The sequence below is a fragment of the Piliocolobus tephrosceles genome, chromosome 15, assembly GCF_002776525.5.
Source record: "Piliocolobus tephrosceles isolate RC106 chromosome 15, ASM277652v3, whole genome shotgun sequence".
Classification (NCBI taxonomy): domain Eukaryota; kingdom Metazoa; phylum Chordata; class Mammalia; order Primates; family Cercopithecidae; genus Piliocolobus; species Piliocolobus tephrosceles.
In genome coordinates, this window is record NC_045448.1 from 6,637,537 (window position 1) to 6,664,749 (window position 27,213).

General features: G+C 40.1%; 1 protein-coding gene across 3 annotated transcripts in view; it reads left to right on the forward strand.

Moving 5' to 3' along the window:
- Window positions 1-26,791, forward strand: part of RSAD2 (radical S-adenosyl methionine domain containing 2) — a 28,237-nt gene extending 1,446 nt beyond the window's left edge. The window contains exons 2-7 of one of the 3 annotated variants that reach the window (XM_023198876.1): window positions 6,745-6,810; window positions 11,862-12,023; window positions 15,396-15,625; window positions 18,650-18,799; window positions 22,117-22,149; window positions 24,196-26,791. In XM_023198876.1, the coding sequence (XP_023054644.1) occupies window positions 6,745-6,810; window positions 11,862-12,023; window positions 15,396-15,625; window positions 18,650-18,799; window positions 22,117-22,149; window positions 24,196-24,360 (806 nt within the window). In that variant the 3' untranslated portion in view covers window positions 24,361-26,791. Of the gene's footprint in view, window positions 1-5,312; window positions 6,811-11,861; window positions 12,024-15,395; window positions 15,626-18,649; window positions 18,800-22,116; window positions 22,150-24,195 lie in introns of those variants that run through there. The other 2 variants (XM_023198869.3, XM_023198882.1) reach the window with 2 other exon arrangements.
- The last annotated feature ends 422 nt before the right edge of the window (window positions 26,792-27,213 follow it).

Here is a 27,213-nt window from a genome sequence, read left to right on the forward strand (position 1 = left end):
CAGGGTTTGCTTTTTCTGAGGCCTCTCTTTCTAGCGTGCAGATGGCCGCCCTCTCTCTTGTGTTCTCACGGCACCTTTCCTCTGTGCTTGCATCCTTGGCGTCTTCTTGAAGGTCCAAATTTCCTCTTCGGGGAAGGACACCAGTCAGACTGGATTAGGGCCCCCCATAATGTTCTCATTTTAATGTAATCACCTATTGAAAGCCTTATTTTGAAATAAGTCATACTATGAGGAACTGGGGATTAGGGCTGTAATATGAATTTTGAGGGACATGATATAGCCTATAACCCTCCACATATCTGGGTTAGTACCTCTCCTGTATCCCCCACCAAGGCTATTTGTATCCTTGGACTTTAACACTCCACAGTCACTTGCCAGTGCTCAGCTCCCACCACTGAGCACCTAGAGGGTAAGTAGGAAGACTAGCTTCTTCCTAACTTTTCTCTGAGCCTCCAACTGAAAGAAAACCTGACACACAGTTTGCCAAATGAAGCATCCTATCTTTTTTAATCTAATTTTTCCTATTTTTCACCTACCTTTGCCCTGCAAAGAGATGTAAAGTTAATAACACTGCAGTATCCGGGCTTAGTCAATATTATGTTAAGTGTTGAAGATGTTGAAGATGTATCTTCATTCATGAAGAAACTTTGCTGTTAGATTTTCAAGCCCCTTCAAATTTGTAGGACAGAGACTCTGAGAGCCACAGCTGGATGTTTATATTGGCTAAACGTGTCTGTAGCAGCCCACGCTTGCAGGTGGAAAGGAGAGAAGCTGCAGGCTGGGAAGATACTTCAAAGAGGTGTCTTTAAATGAATGAATAGCACAGCTGTATCATAGGAAAAGCCATAATCTTCAACATTTACAGTATTAAACAAGAGAAAATGAAACTTTTCTAGCCATTCTGCTCCTACGAAAGAAAGAAATAGAATGGGAGAATTAAAAATATAAATAACAATTAATAAATAATAAAATGAAAAAATAACATTTTTGAAAAAGAACTTCGTTTATAAAACATGTTTAAACAGATGTGCTTCTGGGTAGTTTATTCAATTGGAAAAAGAAAGAAAATGCAAATCAGAATAGGAATAAATGAGACGATAGAACCACAAGTTGAAAAGGATGCCCAAAAGAGAATATTACAAACAATTCCACATTCGTAAAAGTGAATATTACAAAATAAATGATGAGCTCAGAAAATAAGAATTAATAAAATGAGCCCAGGATAGAGTGATGACTCTATGACTCTGTAACCCAAATCCTAGGCTACAAGTTAACGAAAGGGCTAAAAAACAGCGACTTTCAGAGATCAGGCCTAAGTAAATCATAAGCTGCATGAAAATAAAGTTTATAAAAGCAATTTTCTGTGCAAACAGGTTGGCTACAGTTGAAAAGAAAAGAAATCATATATGAGTCTTTCTCAGGATTAAACTTTGATGTTAAAAAAAACACTGATACAGAACTTTAAAATTTGGTCCCCTGTATTAAAACAAGATTTTCTTAAAATACTGATTTGCTCTTAGTAAAATTGCAAGAGGTTTTAATTTTTAATTTGCAAATCTGTTCCCTTAACAGTAATCCTCTAAACTACAAACAGTTTCTGTTTCTGGCATATTTCCTCCTGAGATCTATATAATTTTCCTGTTTTCAGGTTGTAAATGCAGCTCTCTTTCTCTTGGTCCTTGAAAAGGTAAATTCTGTTTGCATGGCTACATGATAACCATCTCCTTCAATGTTTTTGTCATCTCCTGTAACTTTTTCTCTGGTTCTAACACTGCTGTTATGGCCTGATGCTAAAATGTTTATTTTGAAGTTCTAGAAAACCAACGTTTTCCTTCATTATAACTTGATTTTACACTCTTGGCTTTTCTTGATGTGTCTGAATTGTTCCATGTAACCAGGAAGCTTCCTACGCTGTTCCTAAGAACCAAGGATTTCCGTGTTCAAGGTACTAGTTTTCTTGTTTACGTTTCTCTATAATAGCATACGCTTAGAATTCTGGATACATTCTTTCTGTGCCTGATTAAATTCAAATACCCTTTGCATCAGGTTTAACTTTCAGGTTATGCGAATGGGCTTTCCATAAGGAGAAGCAATCATACTAAAGGAGGTTTGTTTCCCCTTTACCTATTAGGTAACTGGTCTAGTAAGCTTAGAGTCTGTGTTTTACTGAGATAATTCCTTTGCTTCATGTTGTTTTTATTAGGCTTTTCATTATTTAGGGAAACTGAACTTTAAAAAAGTTTAGGGTTTTCACATCCATGTAAATCTGTATTCTTTTTGAAGTCTTCTGATTATCACTTTGTTTATTTAGCAGTGACATATGATTCTGGTTAATCAAGTATTTTGAACCTTTTGACATCTTTGGCAGGTTTCCTCAATACCAAAACCCTAAATTAAGACTTTTTGGTCTTGTAGAGATACTAAATGATTAGGCTTATTTTGCAAATCATATGGGAAGCATATCAAATAAGAAATGGTGTTTAACTCCCTTTAAGTTATATTTATATAAATATGTTACTAATATATGTTCCAAATTGCATGAGATCTTAAAATTCCGAGATGTTATATGATATGGTTTAGATTCGTGTCCCCAGCCAAATCTCATGTTGAAATTGTAAACCTCAGTGTTGGAGGTGCAACCTGGTGGGAAGTGACTGGATCACAGGAGCAGGTCCTCATGAATGGCTTAGTACCATCAACTTGGTACTGTCCTCAGGATAGTGAGTTCTTGTGAGATCTAATTGTTTAAAAGTGTGTAGCACCTCCCCCCGACCAACATCTTTCTCTCTTGCTCCTGCTCTGGCCATGTGAGACATCTTCTCCCACTTTTCCTTCCGTCATGATTGTAAGTTTCCTGAGGACTCTCCAGAAGCCAAGCGGATGCCAGCATGATGCTTCCTGTACAACCTGCATAAGCATGAGCCAGTTCAACCTCTTTTCCTTATAAATGAGCCAATCTTGGGTATTTCTTTACAGCAATACAAGAATTGACTAATATATCACAATATGTGTTATCAGTCTTGAGTATGATTGTTTTGTTAAATGATTGTGTGCCACAAAAATATCTAAATTTTCTTGCAATTATTTCTACATTCTTTCTTACAATTTCCTTGTAAACTCTCATCAGAGTTTTGATCATGGCTGTTTTGGATTTTTCTCGTCCACAATTATTGTTTTAAATTCTTCTCTAGTAGCATTTGCAATCAGCTATAGCCCAAAATTACTAATTAAGATTAAGGAAAACAAAATAAATAACTGAAAGTAAGTAATTGATAAGGATAATTTTATGACTTTTATTTAAAATGTTGGTTCTAAAATATTTTTTCAGATTCAATAAATTTTTCTTTCATTAGCTATAGTTTACAATAATTTGGTGAAGTATACTTTTGTGAACACAAGTGGAAGCATTTGCCTTTCTCCCTACTTGAGTCCTCCAAAATTCAGACACTATTTGTGAGCATTCTTATTGTATTTCTGTAAGTTCAGTAAACATCTGCTCTCTCTTTATAAGTAGGATACTATTGGAAATACTGATTATATTACCAGGCTTTGACTGAAAAGTCATATTTAAGAAGGGTCATAAAATGCCTGGCTTCAAGAGTTCCCAGCCTTACAGTGAATGCATAAAACTTGTCACTTCCTGGTAGGCCCAATAACCTTAAGACCCTAAGTAAAATCTAAAGCCTGCCTTGATTTGGCTTCTTAGCCTCTAGAGGTTCTAAAACCTAAAAGTTCCTGTATGATTAATGTGGAGAGAAAAAGTCATATTCTTAAGAAAAACTAACATGCACCTATTATTAGGTTAAAGCCCTGTGCCCTGCTTTCAAGTTCTGGTTTTCTACTTGTAGACTGGGCTGGATCCTGAATTCTCCTAATTTCTTATAATATGTGGCTACAATTAAACCCTGATAAAGTTTACCAGCCCTCTTCCCTCAAGCCAAACTGTAGAGCCTCTCAGGACATTTCCCCTACTCGAATTACTCAACTAGGGGAATTAGGTAGTAAGACTGGAGAAAACTCATCAGAGCTCTGGTCAACCCTGGGGCTACTCTGTCCATCCTTAACCCCAGCATGCTTTCCATGGACCCTCCCCAGGCTTCTGAATTCATCCAGATGGTTGGGGTAGCCACCCAGCCTATGATGGTTCCTAATCTTCACCTATTGTTTTCCAACTAGTACCCCTCACGGGCAGTTGTTTTTCCTTTGGGCTTCCACACACTTCCTAGGAAGGGACTTCTTAGAAATATTCCCCGCCCATATTTTATTCTCCCAGAAAGGAGAAGTAATACTTGAGTTATCCTCACCAGGAGATTTTGCCACGGAAATACCTTTTACCCAAATTCCCATCTATTCAGTTATCCCCACCAGCACTACCTACCCTGTTCTCTAACAGTTATAATCCAACACTGATGATAACTCCTCAGATTATGAAAATAATAGTTGTTGATACTCTCAAGGATATAATTCATCTAGAAGGGTTAACCCTAGAAGGAGCTAGATTAGGAAGGTTTTTTGGGTCCCAATTTAAACTAGATTCTGCTTGGAATTCATAAAGGTTCGGAAACCCTTCCTGAACTGTTCACAGAATTGCCTGCTCCACCACCCAAGCGATCAGAGTGCAACAGAGGTCCATGGACTCCCTTGCTCATGTGGTCCTAGACAAACACATTGCTTTAGACTCTCTCCTCCCTGCACAGAGTGATGTTTGTGCTGTTGCTGCCACGTTCTGCAGGGTAAATACTTCCAGGCAGGTTGAATTTGGAACATGTAAGATCTTAAGGCTAGCCAAATCTCTGAAAAACAGCTTCAAAAAGCCTCCTGGCTGGACTTTCTAGGTTAACTTTCTGATCTCCAGATATTTCCAGCTGGCTTCCCCTGCAGTAGGGTTCCTTCTGCATGCCACCTTACAAGTCTTGATCCTCCTCATGTTTGGGCTAAGCATTTGGCGCCTCTTTAAGATTTTCCTAGCCTATTTTAACAGATGCCTGCAAGAGACCCCCACTAGAATCGTGCTGACCTAACCTTTGAGTCTTCAAACTTTCTCCAGCCAGAAAGGGGAACCAAGTTAACCCAAAAGAATTTGACTCAAATTTAACAGGTACCTGTATGCCTCTCATGATCACATGTGTATGCAGAAGTGAGATCTAGCAAAAAGTGATTTTCAGTTGTGCAAGACCATGGCATGAGAGTTTAAGAAACTTTGGGCTGAGATTTCAAGGACCTGAGATATATCTACTGTTGAATATTTGGTAATCATTAAGCAGACAATTTTGCAGATGTTAAATGTTAAGCTAAACATGTTTAATGTTTTATTTTAAGTAAAATAAGTCATTTCTGTTTCAATTCAGAATATGACAGTATCAGAATAACAGGAGCTAACCCTAACTGAACACTTAAAGTTTGCCAGGCAAACTTCATTTCTCTGGATTTCACAAAAATTGGCAGTTTTACTTTGCACAAAAATCACATGAGATATGTGGCATTGCTGATAAAGAAATAGAAATCCAGAGAAATGAAGTCACTTACTCAAAGTCACCCAGCTACATGATTTGTGGCTCTGGAAGTTCAGCTACTAGGACTCTTCCAGCTTTCTACAGGTGTCACGAAAGCACAAGACCACACACACACAGCTCTGATGGAAGAGGGCTAAAAGGAAGATTTCAGTTCTTACTGACCTTTTTAGGTCAACAAGGCTTTCTAAGAAAACTGTAAAGATAAATAAACGATGGGTTGCAGTAATTCTCACCATCTAGGAAGCATCTTAGAAAAGCACTGGATTTCCTCTAACTAAAAACATCTATAAAAAATGATATCAAAATACAGGAAGATGTAAATACCTAAATTTTAACACTGTCACCTTGCATACGTTAGGCTGAATAGCTAATGGAATAAGACATAAATTCAATTTTGTTCCATGCATTTTTACTGTGATCTGAAAGGGGTCTTGAGGTGAATGATCCTGTACTCATCCTCCACCAGCCAATCACTCTGTTTATTATTTGGCTCTAAAAAGAAACTTTTCCTGAGGACCACCCCCCCACCACCATGATGGAGCAAAAACTATTACTTGGTTATGTCAAGAGAAAGCAATGCAACAAGTACAAAGCGTGCTGATCAATGCGCCTGTGTCTGTCTCTATCAGACAGAAAGCTAGATATTGATAGAGACTACTATCCTCATCTGTAACTACATCAAGCTAGAGAGACCGTTATAATACAAGTGGTCTGAGGCATCCATGAGTAGAGAAACCAAGAATGCTGGTCCCGATCTCTAGTCTTCAGTCTTGGCCCTGTTTCAACTTTCACTTTCATATGTGGAAAAATCGAAACTCTAACTCAGCTGAGTGTTAGTCAAAGAAGATGTGTCCTGCTCCCCATGACAGGTTGCTCAGAGACTGCTGATTTCCACCCTTATATAAAGAGAGTCCCCAGCATACAGGGACTGCTCTGCTGCAGGCATCTGCTACCATGTGGGTACTCACGCCTGCTGCTTTTGCTGGGAAGCTCCTGAGTGTGTTCAGGCAACCTCTGAGCTTTCTGTGGAGAAGCCTTGTCCCGCTGTTCTGCTGGCTGAGGGCAACCTGGCTGCTAGCTTCCAAAAGGATAAAGCAGCAGCTGGTCCGGAGAGAGCCAGAGGAGACCAAAGAGGAGGAAGAGGACCCTCCTCTGTCCACCACCCCAACCAGTGTCAACTATCACTTCACTCGCCAGTGCAACTACAAATGCGGCTTCTGTTTCCACACAGCCAAAACGTCCTTTGTGCTGCCCCTTGAGGAAGCAAAGAGAGGACTGCTTTTGCTTAAGGAAGCTGGTGAGTCTATGGTCCCAGACAGAAATCAGGATTCTCAACCACTAGGCAGTGGGGTAAGGCGAGAAGGGGCTGGGGGCACGCACAAGCTGGTGAGCTGCTCCAAAACTCAAGGTCACCATTTGCCATTGCACGGTGAGCATGTTGTCCTAGGAGAAAATAATTCAGTGAATTTTGGAGTGGGCACCTAGTCCTTCCTAAATCACAGAGTTGGCCTGGAGCAGGGGATTTGTGGAGCAAACCTGTCCCTCCTGCCACGTGGAAGCGAGCAGGGATCTATGCAAAGGGCGGGTCCCTGTTACATTCGGTGTTTGGAAAGAGGCGGTTTGGGAAGTTTGTACCACTTTCTGAGTGTGCCCACAACACTAATGAATTTGGGTTTTCTAGAAACAGTTATTAATAATTAGGAAAGTTGGAAACAAAAACTTTGACATAAAAACAGCAGTGGTTGAATCTTATATTTGAGTTTGTGTATATTCTTTTAATAGGAAGCCTTACAATTTTTTTAGTAAATATGTCAAGGACTTAGCTCTCAAGAGTGCTTACTGAGTATCACCACGTTAGTAACTGGCAGCATCTTGGAGAGTACTCAGCATGTGACCTTCGAATGCAACATCTTCCACTCCAGATCTGTTCTTCCTTCCATCCTTGTCTTCCTGTCTTTCTTAGAGTACCTTCTCAGCTAGTAACTTCAGCAACATCTCTAGCTTCTTGCCCTCCTTGTTTAACTTTTTAATGAAAGCATAGCATACATGCACCAGATTACACACGTTCTGGGTGTGCATCCTGATGAATTTCACAAAGCAGTCACACTCATTTTCTCCAAACACCAAAATTGTTAAGACAGTGGTCATATTGTTGTCTCTTCCTAGAATGTCTGTCCTCAAATCTTTGTTGATGAACTTTCAAAGCTCCTTTGAATTCTCCTTGGTTCTCTGCAGTCATAATTATGCCCTTTACTTTTCACTTGTGAACTCATGGCACTTGCTACAAATGTGTCTTGCAGCTTTTTAAAATGTACTATTTTGTTCAGTTTTTTTTTTTTTTTTTTAAATATCTGGTTCCCATCATTCTTAGCAAACTATCACAAGAACAGAAAACCAAACACCACATGTTCTCACTCACAGGTGGGAACTGAACAATGAGATCACTTGGACTCGGGAAGGGGAACATCACACACCGGGGCCTATCATGGGAAGGGGGGAAGGGGGAGGGATTGCATTGGGAGTTATACCTGATATAAATGACGAATTGATGGGTGCTGACGAGTTGATGGGTGCAGCACACCAACATGGCACAAGTATACATATGTAACAAACCTGCACGTTATGCACATGTACCCTAGAACTTAAAGTATAATAATAAAAAATAGATAGATAAATAAATAAATAAATAAATAAATAAATAAATAAATATCTGGTTCCTCAAAGAAATTGCATTCCAAGGCTGAATTTTACCCTCCTGTGTATCTTCATGCCTGGCAGAATGTCTAGAATGTAATAGAGCCTTAAGAAATGTTTTAGATAAATGAATGAATGCATGAGTGAGTGAATAAGGAGACATGTCGAGTGAAATTTCAACTTTCATTCAGAAGGCCAGGGTTTGAGTTTCTGCTCTAACATTTACTAGACTTGTCAAGACATTTAGCTTTTCTGAGTATCAGTTCCATGATCTTTAAAATTATCTTTAGATAATAATGATAACTGATAAACCAATCTCAAAAGTTGGTACAAGGCACAAACAAGTGAATGTTCATATATTTTGTCACAAAAGATAAATTATTAATAGTTATAATTAATACTTTTATATAATATCCTCTTGTTTTAAGTAAATAAAACCAAAGTTAATTGAAATGCTTACAGGATAATGTAGGTTGTATTTTCCTGTAAGAGAGATTTCTAGATAATGGAGGAAACCTAATTTTTTGGTTGTAAGAATTAAAGAAAGAGGAAAGAAACGCAAAAGGTGGCTCTTCAGTCAAGGACAGGTTTATTTTAGAGAAAACAAACCTGAGAGGGGCTTGTGACTGAGTTAGGTCAGAGCCCATTTTCTTACAGACCAAGAGTTTTAAGGATTTAGGGTGGGAGAGTTTATTAGAGGCTTGGACTGCTTCTGTTTCTCTTTGTTGTGCGTATCTGGGAGGGAGAGTTGTGTGTCTGTTACCATACATCTTCCTGCAGCTGCAGGCATACCCACCCTGAATCTGCTTTTAGCTTCCCTATCTTAGAGCACTGAAGAGAAAAGAATGTGCTTATTAAGACCCACTGTTTTGCTTGGGCCCATTGTATGAGAATGAAGTTTGACAGTAACTTAAGAGACTTCCCCTCAACCTCCCTCTGTGCCCGAGCTGTCTTATCTGTGTTTTACTGTCTGCTCTTTTTGGCTGCTTGTAGTTAGAAGAGAAGTGACTTCCTTGAAATGCATAAGGCTAGAAAGGGAGCTGGAACTTGAAGTGATAGTGTGTGTCTGAGATGATGATGTTCCTGCTCTGTCAGTGGTAATTAAAGGTTTAAATTTACATTGAAATTTCAATTTTAATATATATTTTATATATTTAAATTAAAATTTACTATTCTGGCTAAAGATGCTTCTACAGTATACTATTTACTTTCCTGGCTTTTAAACTGTTTTGAAATTCTATTCAGAAAGACTGAATAGAATTAAAAATAATGAGCATCAGATCTGGGCTGTAATATGATCACTTGTGCATGTTAACACTATTGTAAATCAATTACTCCTTGTCTAAGATCTTAACTATGCCTCTAAATTCTATTCCTTCCATTTCCTTATTCTTCCATCCCTTCTAAATATAGTCCTCAAAATTGTTAGCAGTTCTGTGCCACTGGCGAGGCCCCTGTCTTACTTTCTACAGTTTATCTGCCACTACATCACCACAATACTTAGGTAATTATGTTTTATTTGATTTTCGGGTTATTATGAGTGTCACTCAAGCTGCCTCCCAGCATGATGGATCATAAATAGGTGGTATAATGTCTCACTGTCCAATCATAGAGACATCTGATCATGAAATGGGGCACTAAAACTCACTCACAGATACTGTTTTGTCTACCATAAACCAAAACTGTTCCAGGCACACCAGCCTGGAGGCTTCTCTACTTAGAAAGACTCCAGGCTTTGGAGTCTAGGCATGTACCTTAGCTCTACTTTTCTCTAGTCTTATGATTTTCAGCAAGTTGTTTAACATTTCTTGGCTTCAATTCTTGCACTAAAAACCAGATAATAATTCCTTCCCCATGGGTTTTTTAAGGGTTGAAAGCTTTAACCATATTACCTTGGGTGATGTATGGTGAGACCAGATACAGATTAAGTGAGACCAAAAAGAGGTTTGCACAGGCTCATTCTCCTAGAACGCAGGCAGGCAGGTGTATGACGCATAGGTCCGTCCTTCTAGAATGCAGACTGGCAGGTGTATGGCACAAAGGCCCATCTTCCTAGAATGCAGGCAGGCAGGTGTGTAACGCATAGATCCATCCTCCTAGAATGCAGGCAGGTGGGTGTATAACGCACAAGCCCATCCTCCTAGAACACAGGCAGGCAGATGTGTAACACATAGACCCCATCCTCCTAGAATGCAGGCAGGTGGATGTGTAATGCATAGACTCCATCCTCCTAGAATGCAGGCAGGTGGATGTGTAATGCATAGACTCCATCCTCCTAGAATGCAGGCAGGTGGATGTGTAACACATGCAAGAGACAGATGTTCTTCTCTGAGAAAACAAAGTGACCCCAGAGTAAAGACCAAGGATATTAGCAGTTGGAGGTTTTCCTGTGAATAAACCAGTTTACTTCTCTGTCTCTCTCTAGTGAAACCCTCCTAGGGTTGGACCAGCCCCTCCCTCCATCACATACATTCCATTCAGCTCTTTTGTGCCACACTGAGATTTAAATGAACAAATAAAAACATCAAAAGAAAAGGCAGACACCAAAACAAATACACAGAGAGGATGTAGGAAGAAGAAAACTTCCCAAAAAATCCGTAACTAGTAATTGCAGAGAGATAAGAGAAAGAATTGCATGTATGAAACAAGAATAGAATGCCTGGAAAGGAATAGTCAGAATATGGAAGTGTCTGGGGAACTAAAAATGGGGTTTCTAAAATTAAAATCTTAATAGAAAGACGAAAAGGCAAAGTCTTGCCAAAATGAGACCAAAAAATCAGGATAGACATAGAAAGGAAGATGATAAGAAAATAGTGGTTAAATTTAGAAACTCCAATATTCCAGTAATATAAGTTTCAGATTTCTGCTTTTTTTTTTTTTTTTTTTTTTTTTTTTGAGACGGAGTCTCGCTCTGTTGCCCGGGCTGGAGTGCAGTGGCCGGACCTCAGCTCACTGCAAGCTCCGCCTCCCGGGTTCACGCCATTCTCCTGCCTCAGCCTCCTGAGTAGCTGGGACTACAGGCGCCGCCACCTCGCCCAGCTAGTTTATTTGTATTTTTAGTAGAGATGGGGTTTCACCGTGTTAGCCAGGATGGTCTCGATCTCCTGACCTCGTGATCCACCCGTCTCGGCCTCCCAAAGTGCTGGGATTACAGGCTTGAGCCACCGCGCCCGGCCCCCAGATTCCTGCTTTTACATTTTTTTCAGGAAGCCTGTAAAGGGATTTTCTAAAATAAGGGAGTAGCCCAAGAGAGAGGCGACACGGAATCCAGGACAAGGAGTGGGGATGGGAAACGCAGAGCAAGGAGGAGTGTTATTCCCAGGCCAGCAGCTGGCCTGTGGACAGTCACGCCACATGGCAGGGATATGGCTTTCTGCTTTGCAAATCCTGGTGCTGCCTCGTTGTACCCTTTGGTGTCTGAGCAATTCTATTCATCTGTGTAACCAATTAATTCCCTGCATCCCTGTTTAGACCCCGAGTTAAACATATGCTATTCCCATTGGGTGGGACTGGTGTTGAGAACTAGGGTTAGGGGAGGGGAAGATAATGAGAAAATTTTATTTCTTTTTTTTACATTGAGAAAATATGACTTTTGCTATTAAAATAATAATGTATATTTGTGAAGTGGTAAAATTCATGTATCACCTTGCACAGGTATGGAGAAGATCAACTTTTCAGGTGGAGAGCCGTTTCTTCACGACCGGGGCGAATACCTGGGCAAGTTGGTGAAGTTCTGCAAAGCAGAGCTGCGGCTGCCCAGCGTGAGCATCGTGAGCAACGGAAGCCTGATCCGGGAGAGGTGGTTCCAGAATTACGGTGTGCTTCATGGGATGGCACTCTTCTTATTGCTATTGTTATTGTTGGTTCTTACATTTCCTTCCATCCTGGGCCTTCAGCCAGACCTGCTGAGGAGCTGGAAGGGAGGAAAAACTAATCTGGCTTACTCTAATCGCTTTTCAAGCTGTGCACGGCATCATGGCAGTTTTACTTCCTTAGGGCTCTCAGTAAACAAGTTTGGCAAGTTAGATAATAGACCTTATTACTGAGATGACTATCTTGTACATTGCAATTTAGCAAATGCAAGATCTATGGCCTTAGTTTAGACACTAGGTAGGAAAATTAACACATTTGACAGCTTTGTAATCAAATATCTCTGCTGGGACTGGACTGGATCCATAGACTAATTGTATCAGAACCTCATGGTGTGTGGATTGGCCAGTGTGGGGAGCTCCAAGGGATTCTACCATGTAGCCAGACTTAAGAACCGCTGAATTCTAAGGCTGTTGAGATTCCTCGCAGTTTTTGGCAGATGCCATGTCCATAGAGCAGTGCTTGAAACTTAGCAAGGGCTTGGAAAACATTAGCTCTTCTTATATGGACTGTCATGTTGGGAAACAGGTATAACCTGTTACAGTACAATTCTCTGTTCTTGTTTATATGAGCTATTCGAGACTTGAAGTCTTTCCAAGAGAAGCTGCATTTATAATCTGTTGAGGATGTTGCTGAGACATCTCTGGTACGCCATCTGTGATGGTGCGGACATGGGCTGTGGGGGAGGGACACTGTGGATGTGGGTTGGAGGGTCCATCTGATAAGGGTTAAGCAGGCAGAGAAGAGTCAAGATGTCAGGTGCAGGTGAATCAGGAAAGGCCTACAAGGCAGTGTGTAAAACCGAAACAGTAGTGAAGGGAGACACTTTGTCACACAGGGGGTCTGAGGTTCAAAAGTGAACTTTGGGAACCATACTCAGAGAGAGAAAAAAGGAACTGAGGAAGCAGTGTGATGGAGAGTACCTGGCGGGATTTTCTGGGTAGGTTCCCAGCCAGTACCCTTCCTCCAAGATCAGTCATCCAGGATGTCCTTGTGGTGTGCAGATCAGGGACAGTGCTGCACGTCCAGGTCGAATTTCTCAGGCTTGTGAGAGAAAGTGATATAAATTAGTGAATTTAGAAGCATATAAGAAAAGTCACTGTCAGCAGCTCAGAGACAATAGGAAAGCACAAAGACTGGAGAACAGGAAGCATTGTGCCCTATTCCTATGGTGCATGGGTGGAGAGCCAGCTAGGAGGTTTCATGATTTTTGTGCAGCAAGATAATTTGGATGATCCTCAAATTATTAAACATAGATCAAAAATAGACAATTATAAATATTTGTAAATAATTAGAAATACTTTTAGGCATTGTGAGGAGCAAATGTATATAGATGCCTATCTGGCCCATAAGCTGCTAATTTTCCACCTCTGGCTTACTGGGTCAGGGATGGGTCTATGTGCTTGAGTGGATGAAGAGAGCTGTTTTAGGACCCCACTGCCTCTCCAAGTTTGGTAATTTGCTAGAAGGACTTCCAACACTCAATAGCCAGCTATACTCATGGCTAGGGTTTGTTAGAATAAAGGATACAGAACAGAAACAGCAGGGTGAAGACATATATCACCAGTGTCAAGACAGTCCAGACACAGGCTCTGAGTCCTTCTCCATCCCAGGCCTCACAGGTTGTACTTTCTCTCTAGCAGTGAACTACAGGGACATCGTTGGAATGTCTTTGCACAGGAAGGTCCTTTTGAGTCTTAGAGTCTGAGGCTTTATACAGGGCTGGTCATTTATGCACATGCTACTATGTAACCAGCTATTGGAACTGAAACTCAGGACCCCAGCAATGCAACCAAGGAAGTCGTGGATCTTGCTAAACAATCCTGAGAAGTCTTGACAAGTTGATTTAACATGCTCCATTGCCCCAGGTTTATACACCTCACCAATGATATGTAGAATATTGTAGTCGCCATATATGCAGGGGTTGGCCAAGATTCCACCATGGTTCCAGGTTCTCCTGGAAAGATATAGGGACTGAGCAAACGGATCTGCTCCATTAAGTCTTTCTTCCCAAGAGCTCTGGCAAGGAAAAGCTGAGAACAGGAGGATAGTTATCATGGACATATAGCAAAAGTTGGAAAGGGGGCAGAATATAGCAATTGACTTACAGATCCTCAGATGACTTGTCTGACTTTAGCATAACTGATAAGTCTCTATGTTTTTGGTTTTGAACTTAATTTCTGGTCTGTTTGGAGATCCGGTGCTCAGTGACTTGCCTTTTCACAATGTGATAAGCCATTAGGAATTGATTTGAGATCAATTTTTAGAATGTTTTGAGTTGTTTTAAATCATGGACAGTTGCCTTATTCTGGCTCCAGTTTATGCTAGATGTTTTGAGGGCATATGTTACATATGGATAAAATAAAATTAGCCCAAAATAAGAGTCAAAATGACTCTTTTTGTAATACTAGAGGATAGCTGCTTAAAGAGTTTTTGGAATTTCCAGCTTCTATAGTTTGAAAGTAATTTTCAGAAAAGCAGTCAACTCTTAAAAAGTCACAAAACTAGGAAAACTCTGACTTAACTGCAAGGAGTGACTCACCATCGAGAATGCCTCTACTTAAGAGATAAGTGGATAGCATGAAGGAGCAGAGGAAACTGGAGCGGTAATAAGAGAGGTAGAGCAGAAACTAGCGTGACAGAAACCAAAGCGAAGGTCATTGTGAACACTTCCTGTACTCCCGAAATGACATGCTATCACAGCTCTTCACATACCATGTTGCAAGGAGGGGTCTGTTTACCCCACATCAGGCTTCCCTTTCTCTTGGTTTTCTTGGCATCTGACACAGTTGTCCCTGACATCACCTAGAGTGTTTCTAAATATTTAGATGATGAATCAACTATCAAGGAGATGACCAGAAGAAGCTGATGAACTTAGCAAAAATACTAGGGATCTTCAGCAGAGCAATTTTATCTGTGTGATGGAAAGAAAAAGAAGTAAATTTGTAACTGTTCATAGATAAGTCTATAGGCATCCAAATATATCTACCTGCCTCAGAAATTACATACTTTGTATGCAGGAATAAATGAAAAACCTGATATATTTAAATACAACAGTAAGTGCTCACACACATACATGTGCAGAGTTTTCAAATAATCAACTAAGTATTTGCATCCTTATTTTACATATATATTTAGTTTTTCAAATTTATTTGACATAAGAAGAAAGTATAATTCATATCTCAGTGAGTTTTGTGGGTATAAGGAAAAGTGTCTTTTTAAAAATTAAAACAAGATATATTTTATCACAAGAGATATAATAGCCTGAGGGGCTTGGTGCTTGGATAGAAAAGTTTTAAAATGATCATTTTCCCTCAGGTGAATATTTGGACATTCTCGCTGTCTCCTGTGACAGCTTTGATGAGGAAGTCAATGTCCTTATTGGCCGTGGCCAAGGAAAGAAGAACCATGTGGAAAACCTTCAAAAGCTGAGGACGTGGTGTAGGGATTATAGAGTCGCTTTCAAGATAAATTCTGTCATTAATCGTTTCAATGTGGAAGAGGACATGACGGAACAGATCAAAGCGCTAAACCCCGTCCGCTGGAAAGTAAGTACACAAGGTCGCTTTTGCTGATTTCCTTCAAGAAAACATTCAGCAATGACTTTTTTCAATGAAACTGAAAATAATACTGACACGAGAACTCTGGACCTCGCGAGCCAGTCCAGAAGTCAGGTTCTTGGTCTTTCAGCTCTGTTAGACTTAAAACTACTTTTCTTTGCCTTACTTCCCGTTTCTGAAAACCTGAAATGATTTCCTTTGGAAATATTGTGAGGATAAATGTAAAAAAATATCCTCAGTGCTTGGAAATATTTGGAAGAATATGGTCATAGAAAGCCTACATTTCTTTTTAAAACCCTTGGCTTATGAATGGACAGATACAGGTTCCTCATAAATTCTGATGCAGTGAATTTCTAGAAGACATTAGGGGTAAAGTCATCCCCAAGTTGTAGCAAAATGGGACCTTTACTCCCAGATTCATGCTTTAGGGCTGGCGCCACTACCAGCTACTAAAAGCCTAAAGTCCACACACATGCAAGCCAACTCCATATATGCAGCTCCCACTGTGTGCAGACATGCGTGACTAAAATCCCAGTTTTCTACCTTTGACTGCTTGTCAGAGTCAACTCAGGAGGCTGTTTAAAAAGCAGTTTCTTGGGCCTCATACCTGCTGTCCTGAAACAGGGCCTGTGGTGAAGGCAAGCATAGCAGGGAGGGCTTGCACAAACATGTATTTCTAACAAGCAGTCCTGGGGACTCTTGTATAGCCACCCAGCGCCTGTGTCTGGAGCCCAGCATAGATGCAATGAAAGATAAGATGCAGAGCTCAGTGCTAGCACAAACACACAAAAAGAGATGTGGGAAAAGTCACATAATAGAAAGCTATGTGTGCTATCATACCGTGAAATGGCAAAAGAGGCTGAGCTTAAGCGGAAGGCTTCGCATAGGAGGAGGCATTTGGCTATGCTCTGAAAAATGGAAAGAATTTTCATAGGTGGCAAAGACCTGAAGAAGAAAGCCACATCCAGACTAGAGGGCTTGCCTGCGCAAAGAACAGGTTTTCCTTCAAAGCTGCCTTGGCTGTTTCTTTAAATCCCATGTCAGCATTCCAGATAGAGTTAGGGAGGAGGGAAAGGGATATTCTATCATTTTCCTGAAGCTGTCCTGTCACATGTGGAAATGGGTTAGGGGAAGCTGGAGATGCTACTTTCACAAATTCTTAACAGGCATGTTGAACTTGAACTTTTGGTTACATGTATAAGGCCATGAAATGTCAGCCTCATTTCCAGGTGAAGAAGGAACTGGAGAAAGGTAAAGAGAGAGGTGTGATAGGAAAAACAGGAACACGGTCCACCAGGAAGGCAGAGGCTCCAGCTGGAGGGCTGAGCCACCTTAGAGACGCTGACTTTCCTGCCTGCCCCTCTCCCGTCCCCACCTCTCTCCTCTGCCCATGTTTCCCGTTACTGTCTTCCTCGTTGCTGTCTTTTGGCGTCCTTTTTTCAGATGTGTAAGTATTTTTTCCCCAAGCTTGGTGTTCTCCTATCCCATGGCCTTTCTCTCAGATATTTTGACTCCTACACCGGCTTCCATTCATCTGATTCACTCTAGATTTGCCATCAAGATCCTGACTGTTTTGGTGGAAGGCTAGCTTCTGCCTGTTTGGAAAACCAGATGGTTGATATATGCAGGCTTCCAATTGATGTAAATTGATGCTCCTGGATCAAGTGCCTGTTCTTAGTCCAGTCGTACATTGCACTCAGAACCTGGTTTCCTGAGGCTGCCTCCTCCACCATGGTTGTGGGCTGGAAGGTGTCACCAGCCGTGTCCCTGGGACAGTAGCACTGAGCATATGATTGCTCACTGGGAGGCGTTGTTGTGACCTGTGGGCTGCTGCAGCAGCATGGCAGGAGGGAGCTCCTTCTACTCTTCCATGCCCAATCCCACGCCCTCAATATTGTTCCCCTTCCAGCTCCTACAGCTTGGGTTTCTCCTGCAGAGGCCCTTCCATTCTAGCTGGCTGATTCTGGAGTCAAAGTCCCTGGGAAAAAATGCCCATGATGTATGTTTTCTTTGAGAGTCAAGTCTGCTCATGAGTCAAACCAACATGGAAGGGCACTCCCTCCCTGCCAGGCCTCTCCTTACCCTGAGCCTGGGTGGGGCATGGGGATGGGTGACGACCCCTCCCAAGATGCTCACAGTCTTTTAAGGAAGAAACCATGAAAGCAAATAGCAAAGGGGACAGTGGAGGCAAATATCAAAAGACCGAGGAGCAAAAAAGAAGGGGAAAAATAAAGAGTGAGCACAAAAGGCAACATTGAAGTGTTGACAGTTCCTTCTCATCTGACTACAGTGGCATCTGAGTGATTCAGATGATGATATTAGTGAAATTCTGTGTGGAATAATCCTTTCCATGGAAACCCTTTAGATCTGGGCTTGTCCTGGCTGTGTCTTGGGTTAGCTGTCACCCTTTGTCACCTTGGGCAAGTCTCTCCACTTCTTGCCTTTTGTAGGACTGAATTTTATTTTCAAACGATGGTAGTATGTATAGAATAATGCACTGTACACACTCATACATACACGTTTGTTCACTTAAAAGACTGTCACAAGAGAATATTAATGATTTTGAAAACCTGTTCTTAGGTTTTAAGTGAAAAACAGACATACACTAGAGGCTTTTATGAGAATATGTTAAAAATCAGCAGAGAAAACAATGTTTTTAAAATGTGTTTTTCTTGGTTATGGGATTACACATGATTTATTTTTTATGCTCTTTTATAGTTTGTATTTGTTCAATAAATACCCATTATTTTGTCAGAAAATATTATAAAAATCAAACATAATCTAGACAATTTTTTGAAAGTTTATATTTTAAGAATGTTTGTGCTTCTAACAGCATGTTCCTAAATTTCAGGGCTAGCTTTCATTTCCCAAATTAATATTTCTCTAGAATGTTCCTCAGCTCACAGAGTTTTCTTTACTCAGAAGAAATAAAGCTTGAAAAAGGGGAGTGAGGTTTGGGGGAAAACGTAATGGAAAAGTCTCTGCAAAGCAAATGCTACCATTGCCTTTCAGGTGTTCCAGTGCCTCTTAATTGAGGGTGAGAACTGTGGAGAAGATGCTCTAAGAGAAGCAGAAAGATTTGTTATTGGTGATGAAGAATTTGAAAGATTCTTAGAGCGCCACAAAGAAGTGTCCTGTTTGGTGCCTGAATCTAACCAGAAGGTTGTATAAAGCGAAAGTTGTTTTATCATCATACATTCAGATTGACTCCCAAAAAGAAAGTCTGTCAGCCAAGGCCCCATACATTGTTACTTTAGAGGGTTCCGTGGTGAGAAATGGGAGGAGTGCCATGTCAGGGCAGATCGGGCTGAGGGCTGCCATTGGCTCTGCCACCTCCCAGCTGCAGGGTCTTTAGAGAGCTTCAGCTTCTCTATCCATGATGGATACGTGGTACTTTGCAGATTATACAATTGCACATAGATTCATGTAGATATTCTTGATATATGATTCATATATGTATAAGGTCCCTATGTGTCATACATGTATGACATAGCCCCTAAACATAGAAAGAACTAACGAATACCACTCTATTGATATCAACATTGTCACTTTATTTAGTTGAATAATCTCTATGTATCATTTTGTTATGTTGCATAGAATATAGAAGAAATGTTTCCTGTTTAGTTTTCTAATGGAATGACAATTAGATCCATCCTATTAGCACAAATTTCATACACAGATAAAACAAGGTTGGCCAAAGCATGTCTACACTGTGGAGCTCTCAGGTATTACTAGAAGCAGGGGATCTAAAGATGTGTTCTCAGAAGCAACAGAAAAAAAATCCATTAATAAGGAACCTCTTTATTAATGAAAGATACAAACTTTAAAAAAAATTATGATAGTATAATTGAATCCATCAAATTAAAAATATGTCACACATATCATAAAATTAAAAGTGAAATATGTTAACATGTTATACTGAATTGTATAAAATAAAGTATTATATATAAAAAGTTATTTAAGTCAATAAGAATCTATTAACACCAAAAAAGCAAAACATGCAATGGACATAAATAGTTTACAGAAGAAAAACAAATGGTGAATAACATTTTAAGGGCATTTCATATTGTCTGTATTCAAAGAAATACAAAATAAAATACGAAGCATAAAGTTGCAGTAAGAGGCAAATGCATGTTGTTAGCAACAGTATAAATTATTGCAACTTTCCTAGAAAATGAATTGCTAACTTTATAACCTTTAAAATAGCCACATATTTGAATTTAGAAATTCTACCTTAAAACATGAAATATTCACAGATGTAGGGAAATATTTATGTAAAGATATATTACTGCAGTATTAAGAATAATACCGGCTGGATGCGGTGTCTCACGCCTGTAATCCCAGCACGTTGGGATGCTGAGCGGGGTAGATCACGAGGTCAGGATATCGAGACCATCCTTACTAACACGGTGAAACCCCGTCTCTACTAAAAATACAAAAAATTAGCCAGGCGTGGTGGCAGGTGCCTGTAGTCCCAGCTACTCGGGGGAGGCTGAGGCCGGAGAATGGTGTGAACTCAGGAGGCGGAGCTTGCAGTGAGCGGAGACGGCGCCACTGCAGTCCAACCTGGGCAACAGAGCGAGACTCAGTCTTATAAAAAAATAAAAAATAAAAGAAGAATACCAAAAAAATTAAAGATAGCCTGTCATTCAGCATAAAGAGAATGAGTAAATCTGTAGGTTCACAGAATGAAATGTTACACTGACTAACAAGCATATTCCAAACATTTTTAAGTGACAAGGAGAAATTCTGATAATAGTAGGTACAGATAAAAAACAGTATGCAAAATTAATTTGAAGTTTAATCCTAATGTGTAAAAAAAAGTGCATCTTTACATATTTCTATGGTTATCTTGGAGTAGTGGAATTATGAGTAGTTTTATTCACCTTTTTAACTTTTTGAACTTTAAAATTTTGTAACTTAAGTATTAGTTTTATTATTTTAAAAACAGCTTCTCTATCTGCCATCCAAAAATACACATACAGGAAAATCTCTACTCCATATGCTTAAGTAATGCTAGGAACTCAAAGAGCAGATATTCATTCCTTATGTTTTAGACTTCTGAGGCTCTAGGTAAATGGTTCAAGTTTAAAAGGTAATGTTGAAGTGAAAATCCCGGAATGGCGGACAGGATGACCGTGAAAAAGAAGAGAAAGGGGGTAGAGGAGGTTTTCCTCTATGCACTGTTTGATTTTTTAAAACTCCATCTTAATTAAATAGTTAATATGACATTAAAGAAAATCTGGCTGAGTACCTCCTTTGTAAGAGGGACTGTTATCCCTTTGGCTCATCGCCATTTTCACTAATGCTTCATGAGCCAGGTTTTATCATCTCCGTTGTATACACCAAGAGGCCGAGTGGTAGGTGTTCATTTACCTGACTTGTATTGGGGCAAAATCTGAATTTTGATGACCCCAAAGCCCATGAACCTTTTAGCCAGTTTGTTTCAAACTTCATCAAATCACCTGGGATCTTGTGAAAGGGCAGACCCTTACTCAGTGGCTCTGAGGTGGGCCCCCCACTCTGCACCTGGAGCTAGTTCCCAGATGATGCCGATGCTACTGGTACCCCACTAGACATCCATTAGCAGGTCTGCTCCCATCCCTGCATAGGAGTTGGCAAATACTGGCCCCAGGGACGGGTCTGGCCTGCCACCTGTTGTAGTACAGGATGCAAGTTAAGAGTTGATGAGGGAAAACATCAAAACAAGAATCGTATTTGTGACCTATGAACATTATGTAAAAGCTGTTTTTCTGGGCCCATAAAGTAAGTTTCAGAGGAGCTCAGCCAACCTATTTTTCTTATGTATCATCTGTGGTGGCTTTTGGGCTGCAAAGCACAGTTGATTAGTTGTGACAGACTGTGTGGCCTGCTAAGCAGAAAATATTTGCTATCTGGCCCTTCACAGAAAACAATTTTGCAGACCCCTATCTACAAGAATAGGGATAGAAGGAATACCTTCCCATCAACAGTACTGGTACAGCTTCTCCATACCTATAGAAGGCATAACTATTGACAACTAATGTTAGGGTAATATTCAAATCCTCAGGTAAATCCACCTTTTAGCTCCCAAAAGTAGCATTCAAGAGTTCTGCTTTATAAATGGAAAAGGGGGAAAGTAGATACATGGTGGACACAGTCATTGGAAATATCACGTAAAGAAGAAAAGGGCTCTCCAAACGTGTGAAGGGATGGGGAAATTGCCTTGGAGTTCGCTGTCAGGGAAGCCTTCAGGATGAAGGTTCTGATGTTTGAGCTTTTCAGTAAAGAGCAGAGAATCCAGGCCTGCTGTGATCTGTTGGAAACCAAATGCACACAAACAGAGCCTTGTCTTGCGAGGGCCATGCCAAAGGCAGCTCAAGGGAAATGAGAAATGCTGGATCCAAAATAATACAATGCAAACACTCCAGGTGGACAGTTGAGCTCACATACTGAGAAATGCACCTGAAACTAAATTTGTATTAACTTCTCCTTTGCAGATGAAAGACTCCTACCTTATTCTGGATGAATATGTGAGTATTTCCGATGAGTTATAAAATTATCACTTAACTAATTAATTAGCAGCAGTGGCAGAGTTGAGTTCCATAAGCATAATTATCTGGTACCTATTTGTCCTTCTTAATTAGCACTTCACAGTTTGATGGTCAGTGATTACGATTATGCCAGAGCCCTCACTTCTCAGGGTCAAACGTGGAGCTAAACACTGGAACAGCACAATCTTGAACCCAGGTCCCAGCATTGATTTGCACTGAGCACCACGTGATATTGTCTGCCATATAGCTATGCATCCGTGGATGTCACATGGAACCCATTATCACACACAACAAAGTCATCTGTTTTGTAGTCCTGGGCTGGAGGCTCTCCTGAGATAGGGCATCCAGCCTACTTTGGAGGAAGGCCATATCACTCTTCTCATTATCTTGGAGAAACCAGACACAGCCAGCTTGTCTTCTGATTGATAAACCTTGGCTTTGGTAAGGAGAGGCTTATCGTTCTGCTCCAAACACCACTGATATTATTCCTACCCCCACTGCCTTCCAAAGGAAGAGGGAAACCCACACTTCTCAAAATTGAAAAAACAAATCACTTCCCCCTTTCCTCTGTCTTTTATTTTTCTAGAGCTATAACCTTTGCCACTCTTTCTAGCAAAGGACAAATAAGTCCATTTGAAGACGTATTTTTAAAAAATGAGCTTCAGCCACCTTGAGTTCCATATTTAAATTGGATTTGTTTTTTGGAGAAATGCTTACTGTCATTTTTGATGTTTGTTTTTCTTTTCTTTTCTTTTCTTTTTCTGAGATAGGGTTTCCTGTCATCCAGGCTAGAGGGCAATGGCACAATCTTGGCTCACTGCAGCCTCAGCCTCCTGGGCTCAGGTGATCCTCCTGCCTCAGCCTCCCAAGTAGCTGGTACTGCAGGTGTGCACCACCACACCCAACTGGATTTTTATGTATTTTTTGTAGAGATTGGATTTTGCCATGTTGCCCATGCTGGTCTTGAACTCTTGGGCCTCCCCAAATGCTGGGATTCCAGGCATGGGCCCCCATGCCCACCTGGTATTTTGTTATTTTCAAGTTAACCAATAATTGTTTATAGCCATTTCATTTCTTAACACTATAAGCTTTCTTAATAGAGCGTAAGGGAAAAGATGATAAGGAAAATACTCAGTTTCTGGGTCCAAGGTAGAGAGGAAAATTCGAACAATTTGTTTTTGGCGTGGAAATTATTATGATTGACTAGGGATTTTGACCAGCATCCCTCAACAAACTAGCTAGTCTCCACATATTTGGAAACACATAGTTGAACCAAAATTTGCATTTACCAATTGAATAACATTTTGCTTCAACAAGTATTACTTGTGCTCCTACGAAACACTCAGTGTAGGTCGTAAGGAGTGTGAAGAAATCATTTCTGCCTACAGAGTAGAATAGGACAGAATAAAACAAATGAAAATGGATGGAATAAGATTAAAACAAAGAGCCTTAGCAGGTCATAGAAGACTCTTGTTGATCTGGCATCTGCCTGCCTCAGCAGCGCCTTTCTTTACGTCCTTTCTCCCTTTCTCAAAACAAGCCTTTATTAATATTTACGTGTGTACATGCATGTACTTTATACATGCACATCGTTTCTATTCCAGAAACACCGTCTACCTCCAATTTCCCCAGTATATCATGCTATATCACACTTCTGTGCTTTTATGATTCCATTCCCTCCAATTTAAAATCTCAACACATAATTCAGATGTCAGCATTTGGTGGAGGCCTCCCCTGATTACCCCTTCCCCCAGTGGAGCTACATCTGCCCATGCGGAGTGCGTATCATTCTGTTTATCGTGCACTTAGGCGTCTACTGTGCTTAGCCCAGCCTCTTCCACCAGATCATGAGCTGGTTGACTAGAGAGATGGGGTCCAAGGGGTTCAATATCAGCCACAGATTTCAAAAAATATCTGTCGATGTGACTGGAATATCAAAAGCTATTTGGGATTAATACTTTAGATTGAATTTTACAGGATTTATCACATGGAAATATATACCAGTTTCTGTTATGAATTTTCTAGATGCGCTTTCTGAACTGTAGAAAGGGACGGAAGGACCCTTCCAAGTCCATCCTGGATGTTGGTGTAGAAGAAGCTATAAAATTCAGTGGATTTGATGAAAAGATGTTTCTGAAGCGAGGAGGAAAATACACATGGAGTAAGGCTGATCTGAAGCTGGACTGGTAGAGCGGAAAGTGGAACGAGACTTCAACACACCAGTGGGAAAACCTCTGGAGTGACTACCATTGTCTGCAGTACTATCCTGTTGGTATTTCCCAGTGGCTGAAAACCTGATTTTCTGCTGCACATGACATCTGATTACCTGTGGTCACTGAACACATAAATAACTTGGATAGCAAATCCTGAGACAATGGAAAACCATGAACTTTACTTCATTGACATATAACCTTGTTGTTATTGAGACAGCACTTCTGTTTTTGAGTTAGATTTAGCTAAAAAGAGGGAATACACACAGGAATAATGACCCCAAAAAAGCTTAAGACAAGGTCCCTATACACAGGACCTGACCTTTAGCTCAATGGTGCATTTGTAAGAAATAAGCTCTAGTGATATCTGTGGGGGCAATATTTAATTTGGATCTGACATTTCAAACAGTGTTTATTGTGATTTCTGTATTTCCATTTTGAAGCCATTTCTTGTTCCAGGTTTGTTTGTTTGACAGAGTCAATATTTTTTGCTAAATATCCAGATACCAGTTTTCACATCTGAGGCATTATGAAGTATCTGCCTCAATTATTTCTGCTGGTTATAATGCTTTTAATGCTTTTTTTTTTTTTTTTTTTTTGGCCTTTATGCTATTGCAGTCTTGTACTTTTTATTGTGAAGTATAGAAATAGTCAACAGATGTTTCCAAGAACATATGATAATCCTACCAATTTTCAAGAAGTCCCTAGAAGGAGATAACACATATTTACATGTGTACATGCATGCACTTTATACGTGCACATCATTTCTATTCCAGAAACAATGTCTACCTCCAGTTTCCCCAGTACATCATGCTATATCACACTTCTGTGCTTTTATAATTCCATTCACTCCAACTTAAAAAAGGGTGCAGCCCTGCCCATGGTGGCTGTTCCATGAATGCTGGCTACCTATATATGTGTGTGTTCCTTTCTCTTCAAAGATCCTGAGCAAAACCAAGATACGCTTTCCATTTGATGATGGAGTTGACATGGGAGCAGTGCTTATACTGCTTTGTTCACCTATCATTTGGCCACATGAGGCTGTCAAGCAAAAGAATAGGAATGTAGTTGGAATAGCTGGTTGTCCCTATGTTTCCAAGAGGTGATGGCACATGGGTTTGGCATAAGATATCCTAAAATCACGCTGGAACCTTGGGTGAAGAAGAATGTGAGCAAGAGTAGAGAGAGTGCCTAGATATCATGTCAGTGAATCCATGTCACCATATCATGTTTTTGAATGAACTCTGAGTCAATTGAAATAAGGTACCATCTAGGTCAGTTTAAGAAGCGTCAGCTCAGAGAAAGCAAGCGTGAGGGAAGATGTCACATAAACTAGATCAGGGAACAAAATCCTCTCGTGGAAATACCCCATGCAGTTTGTTGATATAACTTAGTATCTTATTGCCTAAAAAATAATTTCTTATCATTGTTTCAAAAAAGCAAAATCATGGAAAATTTTTGTTGTCCAAGCAAATAAAAGGTCATTTTAATTCAGCTGCAATTTCAGTGTTCCTCACTAGGTGGCATTTAAATATTGCCTGTTGTCATTAAACACCATCCAGAAATTCTGCTTCATAATCTGTTTTCAAGACTTGGTGATTTTGAAAGTTTTGGTTTTTGTGACTTTGTTTCTCAGAAAAAAAAAATATTCCTACTTAAATTTTAAGTCACTATAATTCAATTTAAATATGTGCGTGTCTCATCCAGGATAGAATAGGTTGTCTTCTATTTTCCATTTTACCTATTTACTTTTTTTGTTAGAAAAGAGAAAAATGAATTATAAAGCTGTTCCCCATGGGTTTTGATTGTATCTAAGCTATGATGACCTTCATATATCAGCATAAACATAAAATAAATTTTGTACTTAACATGAATGCACTTTGCTGATCCTCATGGCACAGTGGCTCACGCCTGTAATCCCAGCACTTTGGGAGGCTGAGGTGGGTGGATCACGAGGTCAGGAGTTCGAGACCAGCCTGGCCAACATGGTGAAACCCCGTCTCCACTAAAAATACAACAATTCGCCAGGCATGGTGGCGTACACCTGTAATTCCAGCTACTCAGAAGGCCCAGGCAGGTGGATTGCTTGAACCTGGAAGGCAGAGGTTGCAGAGCCAAGATAGTGCCACTGCACTCTAGCCTGGGTGACAGAGCAAGACTCCATCTCAAAAAAAAAAAAAAAAAAAAAGCAAGAGTTCAACTAAGAAGGGTCACGTGTGAAAGCCTCAAGGACACTGTTTGATATACAACAGGTATTCAATCAATGTTATTTGAAACCAAATTTGAATTTGAAGTTTGAATCTTCTGAGTTGGAGTGAATTTTTTTCTAGCTGAGGGAAACTGTATTTTTCTTTCCCCCAAAGAGGAATATAATGTAAAATGAAATAAAACTATAAGCTATGTTAAATACATTTTCAGCTGTTTTATCCACTCTTATTCACGTGCCACGCCCACCCCCCTCAACCCCCACCGCTGCCTAATGCACTGGCAGGATTTGCAAGGCCTTAATGTTTAAAATATTCAGATGTTAATTTCTCTTAAAGGGGAGAAATAAGGACTTCTAACATTACAATAAATCCAAATTCAGTCTATATAGTGTTTTGCTTTATATTTTCAGTTTTAAATGTGAGTGTTAGTTTTGTAAAACACATTTAATTGAGAAAGCAAAAGTATCTTACATGTTAAGGGAAGATATTTTACATTGCATTTAATTATTTCTTTTTTTAATCCAAAATTTTATTTGACCGTGTTTGTCTAGAAGTGACAATATCGTTTCTTACATTAACTAGAACTGGAGCCTGGAGATAGAAAATAAGTCTAGTTACATAAAAAT